The sequence below is a fragment of the Leucoraja erinacea genome, chromosome 18 (assembly GCF_028641065.1).
Source record: "Leucoraja erinacea ecotype New England chromosome 18, Leri_hhj_1, whole genome shotgun sequence".
NCBI classification, from domain to species: domain Eukaryota; kingdom Metazoa; phylum Chordata; class Chondrichthyes; order Rajiformes; family Rajidae; genus Leucoraja; species Leucoraja erinaceus.
In genome coordinates this window covers 415,452-426,804 of record NC_073394.1, presented here as the reverse complement: position 1 = coordinate 426,804, position 11,353 = coordinate 415,452, and the positions used below count along the sequence as shown (strand labels likewise).

The 11,353-nt window shown below is 47.4% G+C and overlaps 1 protein-coding gene and 1 long non-coding RNA gene across 3 annotated transcripts in view; one reads left to right on the top strand and one right to left on the bottom strand.

Annotated features, from left to right (window-relative positions):
• phrf1 (PHD and ring finger domains 1) overlaps nt 1–10,961 on the top strand; it is a 67,525-nt gene extending 56,564 nt beyond the window's left edge. For both annotated transcript variants that reach the window (XM_055649118.1, XM_055649117.1), the window contains 4 exons: nt 2,470–2,627; nt 4,130–4,435; nt 9,340–9,468; nt 10,183–10,961. In XM_055649118.1, the coding sequence (XP_055505093.1) occupies nt 2,470–2,627; nt 4,130–4,435; nt 9,340–9,468; nt 10,183–10,335 (746 nt within the window). In that variant the 3' untranslated portion in view covers nt 10,336–10,961. The remainder of the gene's footprint in view (nt 1–2,469; nt 2,628–4,129; nt 4,436–9,339; nt 9,469–10,182) is intronic.
• On the bottom strand, nt 2,855–4,122 carry LOC129705547 (uncharacterized). Its single transcript, XR_008724922.1, has 3 exons — nt 3,350–4,122; nt 3,205–3,317; nt 2,855–2,991 (listed from the first exon to the last, which is right to left on the bottom strand). It is a non-coding gene; the product is annotated as an uncharacterized LOC129705547 (long non-coding RNA).
• Nucleotides 10,962–11,353: the final 392 nt, after the last annotated feature.

Below are 11,353 nucleotides of genomic sequence, written 5' to 3'. Positions count from 1 at the left end.
TTACTCCAGCACTCTGTGAAACGTCACCTATCCATGTTCTCCATAGATGCTGCCTGACCCGCTGAGTTACTCCAGCACTCCGTGAAACGTCACCTATCCATGTTCTCCACAGATGCTGCCTGACCCGCTGAGTTACTCCAGCACTCTGTGTCTTTTTTTGTTGTACATATGTTGCTATGTTACGGACACTTCATCTGAATCAGGTGGTCTGGTTTGGTCATTAGTCGTTGCAAATAATGAATAGAGAGAAACATATTCTATAAACAAAGTTAATGTTTCCACAATCCGCTGTAAAGATGCTGCTTGTGGAATGAAGGGGCTCCATGAATCCAAGAGCCAGCACAAGTGCCTAAAGCTAGGCTGTAGAATCTGCAGCCAGCTCTATTGAATAGTGCCGAGTATAATCCATCTTCTCTTCCACTCGAGGCTCCACTGTGACTAAAGCTAGTCTTCAGACAACTCTATTCACTGTGTGTGATATTGACACACTGCTGGACACATGGGCCAGAGTGATAGTGCTTGCACTTACACCCAGTGTCTCAGCAGCCAGAGCTTGCTGCAGGTTACAGACCCCTAAATATAATAACACAAGAGTCAACATATACTAATAACAATACAATAAATGAATAATCATAATACTAGGTAACCGTTATAGTGCAGAAACCAAAGTCCGTGGTCAGTATTGTAACCAAACGTTAGTGTTGTACAGTGTTCTCAAGCCTGATGGTCACTGGGAAGAACTCCAGAGCTTCACCCACTGGATCCAGTGACTTTTTGTCCACATTCCCAATATCAATGAGGACTGGACTATAAATATCCACAGTAGGATGAGTAAGACTATTACACAGATCCCCATCTCCCACTCTCCTCTCTCGTGCCTTTGTATTTTTATCCATCTCTGATTCCACTTCCCCTCCTGCTCTGCTGTTGTTTGAACGAACGTTTGATCATCTTACGTTGGTTCGCTGGACCCTGTTCAGTGAGGGAGTCACAGACAGCGATGGCCACTGCCCAGACCCTGCAGCTGACATCCATCCATCCTTCCATCCTGGACCCACCTTCTGCAGAAGCTGCAGCAAATCCAACAACTACCCTCTCTCTGGTGAGCAGGTGCTCCATGTGGTGAGGGGACTGTTACTGAAGTCAGCTGCCAATTGCAGAATAGGGCCATCATTCCTCTGTAGTCTTTTAAACACTAATGCATGGAAACAGAGTGTCTCCACAGCTGTTAAGGTGTTGACGTCTGTTAGACCACACTGACCAAACGTTCCTAGTTGTCTGCGTGTACTTAAAGCTGAGATTAAGCTTTGTGGAAGTTTCATTTCCCACTCGGGTTCACTGACTACAGGAACAAGAGAGACCACAAATATTAATGTCAGTGAATGATAATGCAGCATCAATAGTGGACGGCCTTCTCTCCCAATGTTCTCTCTTGACCACACCGACGTTCTCAACACCTCCCAGATAGAATTGGATCTATTTGTCCTGTCCATTCTTGTGTATTTTGCTTGAATCGCCCTCTTATTGCCTCGATGTAAGGTTGCTGACTGTGAAATGATATCATCTCTCCTCAGAGCAGCCAGCGCGGTTCATCAGTGACACATTAGATTGAAAGCTATTGGTCTATGAGCTGTCTTGGTGCAGTCCCATCGGTGATTAGTTGGATCGGGGTACATGGTGCAGCTAGTGGAACTGCTGCCTCACGGTTCCAGTGGCCCAGGCTCAATCCTGACTCCCGCGCTGTCTGTGCGGAGTTTGCATGTTTCCCCTGTGACCTTGTGGCCTTACTGTGGGTGCTCACGTTTCCTCCCACATCCCAAAGGCATGTGGATTGGTAGATTCATTGTCCACTGTAAATTGTATAGTACAAGAGGCAGAGATTAGTTTAATTTGACATAATTTCGGCACAGACATTGTGGGCCGAAGGGCCTGTTCCTGTGCTGTTCTGTTTCGTTGCATTCTTCATTATTAAGCACAGCTGTTTATAGGCAGGATATGAACTGACAAAACCACCCAGAATGGGAAATTGTGTTGGCTTTGGCCTGTTGTCCTTGGCCCGAGAATTGTGTGTTGCTGATATCATGAATAATCTCCCTCATGGGAACCTCAGTGCCAACACTAGTTGCAGGCACCGCTAGTTTGGGAATAGTTTTGAATGTTAAGTCAGAGTCATACAGCTCATTAACAGGCCCTTCGGTCCACCATGTCCATGCTAACCTATATACACTAATCCCATTTAGCAGCACTTGCTCCTGCAGTGTCTTGTTGATTCAAGTGCTCATCCCGATGTTCCTTAACTGTGATAATCCCTGCCTCCACGGTTCCAGATTGCATCTACCCTGTGGTTATACATCCTCACATCCCCTCCACGCCTGCTCAGTTTAGTCCACGTCTAAGGTGATACACAGGAATTACATGTTACAGGATGGAAAGGGAGCTTGGTTTTAAGAATTTATCACTTTGTTGCAGGAACTCCAATGTCCTACAGGACGCACCGCTACAATAAAGAGAGCATTTGGAAACCTCCAGAAACAAGTCAACCAGCGAGCCCTATGCCACTCTTCCCACCTGCAGCTCCCAATTACATGATCCCCCCGCCAATCTTCCCTGGGCTGTTTCCACCTCAGGTTAGTCTCAACATTCACTCTTGCTCTCCTTGCCCTGCTGTGTACCTGTCTGCTGTACAGCTGTGTACCTGTCTGTGTACCTGTCTGTGTGCTGTACAGCTGTGTACCTGTCTGTGTGCTGTACTGCTGTGTGCCTGTCTGTGTACCTGTCTGCTGTGTACCTGTCTGCTGTGCTGTGTACCTGTCTGCTGTACAGCTGTGTACCTGTCTGCTGTACAGCTGTGTACCTGCTGTGTACCTGTCTGCTGTGTACAGCTGTGTACCTGTCTGTGTGCTGTACTGCTGTGTACCTGTCTGTTTGCTGTACTGCTGTACAGCTGTGTACCTGTCTGTGTGCTGTACTGCTGTGTACCTGTCTGTGTACCTGTCTGTGTGCTGTACCTGTCTGTGTACCTGTCTGTGTGCTGTACTGCTGTGTACCTGTCTGTGTGCCTGTCAGCTGTGTACCTGTCTGTGTACCTGTCTGTGTGCTGTACTGCTGTGTACCTGTCTGTGTGCCTGTACTGCTGTGTACAGCTGTGTACCTGTCTGTGTGCTGTACTGCTGTGTGCCTGTCTGTGTACCTGTCTGTGTGTACCTGTCTGCTGTGTACCTGTCTGCTGCTGCTGTGTACCTGTCTGCTGTACAGCTGTGTACCTGTCTGCTGCGTACCTGTCTGTGTACCTGTCTGCTGCGTACCTGTCTGTGTACCTGCTACCTGTGTCTGCTGTACTGCTGTGTACCTGTCTGTTGTACTGCTGATCCTGGTTCTAGACATGTCTCAGGTGCAATCCCCTACAGTGCCTGAAAGAGAGGGGAAGGCCGTGAGTCAGTTGCTGGTTGATCTCTGCCCCAACTTAACCCCTGACTCCATGAACATCAAGCAACCTCACCCCCAGCGCTGCCTGCATCACTGCGTGCTAATGCAGACTGCCTGTTCCATTATCAAGCTTCTCCACAACAATGTTCTCCATGGGCTGTAGAGTTCTTCTGAAATAGAAACTTAGAAAACAGGTGCAGGAGGAGGCCATTTGGCCCTTCGAACCAGCACCGCCATTCATTGTGATCATGGCCCCAATCAATAACCCATGCCTGCCTTCTCCCCATATCCCTTGATTCTACTAGCCCCTAGAGCTTTAGGGCCCACTAGCCCCTAGACCAGTAGCCTCGAGAGCTCAAGGACCCCAACCCACAATGTCACCTGTCCATCTGCTCCATAGATGCTGCCTTACGGTCTGAGCTTGTCCAGCACGTGTGTTTTGTTTATGTTTTGTGTATTGTCCATGATGCTACAACAAGCAGATATCCATTGTACCTATACCTGACCGTACCTGTGCAGGTGACTATAAGCTGGGCCTGACCTGCCGTGCGTGCAGCGTGAGCTGGGCCTGACCTGCCGTGCGTGCAGCGTGAGCTGGGCCTGACCTGCCGTGCGTGCAGCGTGAGGTTTGTGAGCCGGAACAATGTTGCTCGTTGCTGTTCATGCTCTCCATCTCTGAGTGTTTTTTCTCTTCCTCCTGCAGGCATTCAACCAACTCAACATGCCACCCCCGTTCATGCCTCCGTTCCCACCGCTGCATCCTCCACCCTACGCGCCCGTCAGCCAGCCCGCCCCTCCCTACATCATGCAGGGCGGTATCCCGCTGATTGGTTCCACGCCTGTGCCGCCGTTATTGCCGCCACCCACCTACCAGGGTGGGACTGCAGCTGCTCAGGTGGCCGTCCCTGTGGTCGCTCCTCCTCTGGCTGCAGAGACACACGTGGCTCAAGTGGAAGCAAACCTGGACACTGATAACAAAGTCTCCGAGGACAGGACTCAGAATCAGAATGTAAGCGAGTGTGATTACACGGTACTCAGCTGGCAGGCTCTACTGACGGGCAGCCAGACCATGTTGCAGCAGATTGGCTTTAGGCTGCTGGACCCTGCAGGCTTGTTTCTCTCTTCCTTTGATGATTCTCTCTTCCCGTGCACTGTTCATCCACCTTGTGTTTTGTAAAAAAAGGTTTTCCCAGCATTCCCACTCCTTGCAGCAGTTGGGATTCCATCTCCTCACGATGGAGGCAAGGGAGGAAATCTTTTCATTCGGAGCAGGTTGTGGTCAATAGACAATAGGTGCAGGAGTAGGCCATTCGGCCCTTCGAGCCAGCACCGTTGTCATAGAAGTTTCGAAAATTGCAGGGAGATATCAAGGGAGAGCGATGAATTTAGTTTACAGAGTCATAGAGCTGTACAGCATGAAAACAGGCCGCTTGGCCCACCTTGTCTGTGTCGACCATGTCAGCATACTAACTGCCCGCATTTGGCCTGTAACCTCCAAACTCATCCTATCCATGTATCGGTCCGAATGCTTTTTAAAAGTTCTATAGCTTCCCCTGGTAACATTACAGACACACACCACCCTCTGAATGGACAATGTTGCCCCTGAGGATCCTCCTAAACCCCTCTCACCTTGTCTTTGCCCTTTAGCTTTGGAATCCGCAGTGATCACTGCTGAGCCCAAAGAGTTACATCCCTCCTCCATGTGGGTGAACATGCAGAGGTTTAGTGCCATCATGGATTTACTGCTGTAACAGTCAACATCTGCTCACTAGCATAGTCTTGAAGATAATTTTAATTCTTCCAGGTTTCCCAGCTCCTGAGGAATGTGTTGAGTAGAGTACGTGTTAGGAGTTAAACAACTTGCTGTGTGGTTCATCCTCTGGCCTGCAATGCCTGGTCTTGTTTCTATCGAATCATTAAACGCCATGTGCTTCTGTTGTACTTTTTTAAGCCTCGTCCATCACCGACTTAGTTTAATTGTAGAGTTGAGACAGGCTTTAATTTCAACATGATCATTCTCTCAGACATGGCAAATGCCTCATTGGACAGTCCCATTCAGCTGCCCATTCATGCTTAATGTTGCGATTATCTTCATCTTGTCAATCTGTCACAATGGTTTCACTGGGGATGAATCTCTGGTTAAGGTTAATTTTCTCTGCTGGTTTTAACTTTGTCTCTCATGTTTCGAGGGTTTTTTTCTTTCATGTTATCCTTCCAGCAACAGAGGGAGACATAGGGCAGAACATCAGTGTCGGTGCCAAACAAACTAATGCTGTCATCCTGCACGTCATCTCCCTCCCTACATTCCATGCATACTCATGTATCTATCTAAAACCTTATATATGCCACTGTTGGATCAGCCTCAACCTCAAGCTGTGTGTGCCCTCTAGTCTTTGACATTTCCACTCTGGGGGGGGGGGGGGGGGGGGAGATTCTGACTGTGACGCTCTCTCTGCCTCTCATAATTTTACGTACATCTATCCCCCTCAGACTCTGCTCTCTAGAGAAAACTATTTTGTCCATCCTCTCCTTATAGCTAATACTCTCTAATCCTGGCGACACCCTGGTGAACCTCTTCTACTCCATCTCCACATCCTTCCTGTAATGAGCTGACCAGAATACTTCAACGTTAGCCTAACCAAAGTTTTATAAAGCTAACATTCCTGACTTCTACTCAATGACCTGACTGATGTAGGACAAGCATACCATTTGCCACCTTTGCCAATCTATCCACTTATGTTGCTACTTTCAGAGAGCTGTGGACTTGGAGGGGTCGGCCATTAACTGTATATTGTCCCCTTACATTTGACCTCCCAAAGTGCGGCACTTCACACTTGCATCTGCCATTTCTCTGTCCATCTCAGTAACCGATATATATCTTGGCGTACGTAACCTTTGACAGCCTTCCTCGATGATTGCAACTCCACCAATGTTGTTGTTTGCAAAATCATTATCCAACCCATCTACATTTATGTCCAAGTCACTTGTAAATATGACAATGACCAGAGGTCCCAGCACAGATCACTGCTGGTCACAGGTCTCCATCATTCCATAACTACCCTCTGCCTTCTATGAGGAAGCCAGTTCTGAATCCAAATGACCATGTCACGGTGACCCCATGCATCTTGTTTTCATTTAGTGTTACGTGTAGAGATACAGTGAAAAACGTTAGTTGCGTGCCAACCAGTTGGCGGAAAGACAATACATCATTACAATCGAAAATACTTCAAATGCCTTACTAAAGTCCATGTGGACACCGCCCTACTGTTTACTGGTTCAACTACACAACCTGTTAGACAGGAAGAGGGTGAGGCTGAACATCTCCTTAACCCTGAAAGTCATTAGACCATGAGTGCTGAGTACTTCAATCCCAGTCACCATCCTGGGACCATTACCTCCATTACCCAATCACAGTTTGAAGTTTTTACTTGCCCTCTTGGACAAAGAGTTGCATATTTCTACTGTCCTCTGTGACAGAATGCTTCTCGTCATCACCCTGAACATACCAGCCCCTTGTTCTGGAGATCACGACTCCCTCATGCTCTCCCTACATCCCCATCTCACCCGGACCAGAGCCCGGAGCTGAGACAATGCCTTGATAGTCCAGGCTCCACTCCAGCCGGCTAACGGCCGAGCTATGTAAGCCCTACACACAGCGAGTGTTTGGGAGAGCGGTGGGGTGGGTTTGCTGGCTATTGTGGGACTGCAGACGTCTTCTGCTGCATGGCAACTCTGGTCATGACCACATTTCCAACTTGCGAATTGTTTGAGTTATGAACAGTTCACAGGAATGGAACCCTGCCGTAACCCGGGGCAACCTGTGCAAGTGAAAGCCTTCATCAGAGAAGGTGTTAACCCAGCACTTGGCTTGCCTCCTGATGGGTATAAGGAATGTCAGAGGTAGACAAAAATGCTGGAGAAACTCAGCGGGTGAGGCAGCCTCTATGTAGCGAAGGAAATTACCTATTTCCTTTGCTCCATAAATGCTGCCTCACCCGCTGAGTTTCTCCAGCATTTTTGTGTACCTTCGATTTTCCAGCATGTGCAGCTCCTCCTTAAATGTAAGGAATGTCAGCCCAGTTTGCTGAAGAGCAGATGTCCCTGTTATGGATACTGTTTAGTACCTGACCAAGGACACGGATAAAAACAATGAACAATGAATGCCTCCCTTCACTGGCAGGCAGAGGAGATTAGTTTAAATGAGCATGGATATTGTGAGCCAGAGGGCATGTTCCAGTGCTGTACAGAACTTTCTCTGTCCATTGCCTGCAGGATCTAGTTTACAGAGACCAGCTCTGCTGTTACTCACCTTGCAGTAGTCTTATTAATAGCATCACAGTTACACAGCATGGAAACAGGCCCTTCAGCCCACCTTGTCCATGCCCCTGGAATTGGCATACTGGGCTTTGTCCCATTCTCTTTGCCTCCTCACGCTAAACCCTTTCCTATCCATATATCTGTCCACATTTATATTTTAAATCATGATGGTATTCACCTCTACAGCTTCCACTGGCAGCTGATTCCAGATACAGACCACCCTCTGAGTGAAGATGTTGTTCCTGAGGTCCCTCTTCAATCTCTCCCACTCACCTGAAGCTTGTGCCCTCTAGGTTTAGAATCCTCTACCTTGGGGAAAAGACTGTGAGTGTTCTCTTTATCCATGGCCCTGAATAAAGTCACCCCTCAGCCTCCTACACTACAACAATGAAATGTCCCAGCCAATCTAACCTCTCCCTATAACTCAAGCCCACAAGTCCAGGTCACATCCTGTTGAATTTCTTCACCCCTCCCCTAACATCATGGCATCCTTCCTACATCAGGGCCACCAGAACTGCAGACGGTAGCTACAAGGTGATTGATCCTGATGCAAGCTTAAAGCTTCCCAGCTGGAGAATCTAATACAAAATGAAATCAGTTGAAGACACAATTAATGAAAACCGAAAAGAACTACATATGCAGGAAATCTGAAAACAATCGAACCGAAAATGCTGGAAACATTCAGCTGGTCATCATCTCTGGTCAGAGAAACAGTTGTCGTCTCCGATTGAAGACGCCTCCTCAGAACTGGGAAAGGGAGAAAGTTCATTTCTCTTTCTCCCCTGACCCAAATATTAACTTCTCTTTCCACAGTTGCTGACTGACCTGCGCAGTGTTTCCAGCATGTTCTGTTTTTTAGGTAACACAATCTGGTGAGACCCCATCTGTAGGTACGAAGAGCAGTTCTGATCTCCAGATCCAAGGAGGAATATACTTACTTGGATTCGATGCCCAGTACATTCACTGGATTGATTATTTGATCAGGGAATTGACCGAATGGGAAGAGATTTACTAAAGCAGTCTGTACTTGCTCCACTGTAAGGGAGTTTCGATAATCTCATTGAATCACAATATTCTGAAAGCATTGAAAAGGTAAACGCCAGATTGTACACAAAGGGGCGTGGGGGGGGGGGGGGGGGGGGGAGGAGAGCTGTCATTTATCACAGTGATGAGTAGACTAGGGTTGTAAATCTCCCTAGACACCAGCGATAGTTACTGTTGTCTGGAAGTAAGGTCTGGGGGTTGAGTGAGAAAGTAGACAAGGGTGAGAGGATCAGCCTTGTATTGATTGGTGGCGAACAACTTGTCTAGGGTCTGGAGCCAGCAACCTTGCGTTGTTTAGACAAGTGCAAGGATGGACTTGATGAGAACGCGGAGAAATACAGAATAAAATGCATAAAAGAACAAGTTCTGGAGGAACGCAGTGGGTCAGGCTCAGAATAAAGAGTTCCCAGTGGTAGGGCCAGTGAGTATCATGTGATATTAGAATGGCCTGCCCTGAGCAGTGTATTGGAAGTCATCTCTGCACCATAATGTTCTGGATGTATAGTTGGCCTGATCAAGTGTTGACCTTAAACTCTTTGTTTTCTGTTTCAGTATATAAAGAAACTTCACGTGCAAGAGAGAGCTGTTGAGGAAGCCAAGTTGGCGTTAAAGCCGTATTACCAGAGTAAAGACATCACCAAAGAGGAGTACAAAGAAATCCTGCGTAAAGCAGTACAGAAGGTGAGACTGGCCTGAGTGGGTGAACTGTTGCAAGTGTGTAGGTAGCAGTGACCTGAATCCCACAGCTGTACTTTAGTTACAGTGGTGGAAACCAAATGGATATAGACTTCAGTGAAGAATCCCCATCAGTGAATGATCAACTAGTGGGCGGCATGGTGGCACAGCGGTAGAGTTGCTGCCTTACAGTGCCAGAGAGACATAGAGTCAATGAGTTTACAGTGCCAGAGAGACATAGAGTCAATGAGGTTACAGTGCCAGAGAGACATAGAGTCAATGAGGTTACAGTACCAGAGAGACATAGAGTCAATGAGGTTACAGTGCCAGAGAGACATAGAGTCAATGAGGTTACAGTGCCAGAGAGACATAGAGTCAATGAGGTTATAGTGCCAGAGAGACATAGAGTCACAGTGAGAGAGACATTACAGTGCCAGAGACCTTACAGTGCCCGTGACTGCGTGGTGTTTACTCCGAGATCTTCAGTTTCCTGCCACACTACAAAAACGTACAGGTTTGTAGGTTAATTTTTAAATCTAGTTAATGTGTGTTGTCAGTAGCTGGAGAGTACGTTACATCCGCCAGCCAACGCTGGGCTCGAGTGTATCTGAGCCCACCGCATTCTGTGGCCCTCAGCCATCGTGTATCACTGGGGAGGGTGGGGGGGGGGGGACTGGCTGCTGCACTGGGTTTGTGAAACATCTCTGTATCACCCTGCAGATCTGCCACAGCAAAAGTGGTGAAATTAACCCGGTCAAGGTGGCGAACCTGGTGAAAGGTTACGTGGAGAAGTACAAACACATCAGGAAGTACAAGAAGGGGGCTGAGGGAGAGAGCAGCAAAGAAACTGACAGCAAGGCGGAGGAGAGCTGAAGGTTTTGCCCGCTGCCCGCACAGACAGCTCCTAGTACAGATTGTCCGTGAGTGTGGAGGGGCCACAAGCAAGGCCAGAGGGTCAGCGTGACGTCTGCACCCAGACACTTTATATCTCATGCTATCGTCACCCCATTCATCTGTGGTCCTGGGAGAAAGGAAAAACCCCTAGAACCTTCCTGCCTGCTTTGTTTTCTTTTTGTACAATAGAACACAATTCCACACTGTGACTGTCCATCTTCCCACAAATCCGGTTTGTAGACATTGTTTGCCTTTAGCATTCTGTTCCTTTGACTTAAAATGGATTGAATACTTGAAGCTGCGTTTGGTCGGTCTGAGTCTGCCTGAGAACGTCACAGTCTGAATAACTCGGCTTTATAAAACATTGGTCACTTTTGCAAACAGTCTCTTATTTTTTAGGTTCCTCATTTCTGAGTAACACATAACATTTGCCTTCTCAAAACCTGCTCTAAACTGCTTGTCATGAATCATAATTTAAAAGCCATAATTGCATCTTTTAATGCTGTAAATAATATTTGAAATTCATTTGTTAGAGTGTTTTCTTTTCTCTTCCCCAGTATGAATAATTCTGGGTCTGTGACGATAAAGATGAAGTGTAAATGGTATTCATTCATGCTGGGCTTTTATTTCTGTTTGCCCTGTCTTTGAACAAACCTTAACTAATGCCCGTACAATAATACCTAGGATGCTCCAACAGAATACTCACCAAGTCCCTTCAGTAACAGACAGAATATTCAGAAACACAAACTGCTGGAGTAGCTCAGCGGGTCAGGCAGTATCTGCGGAGGGAATGGACAGACATCGTTTTGAGTCAGGACTCTTCAGTCTGAAGATGGACCTGACCCAAAACATCATTTGTCTATTCCCTCCACAGATGCTGCCTGGACGACTCAATTCCCCCAGCACTTTGTGTTTTACTGCAGCTTCCAGCATTTGTCTCTGAAGGTAGGAATGTCATTGTTCTAGGGACATATGAGAATAAAACACTCTAGACTCT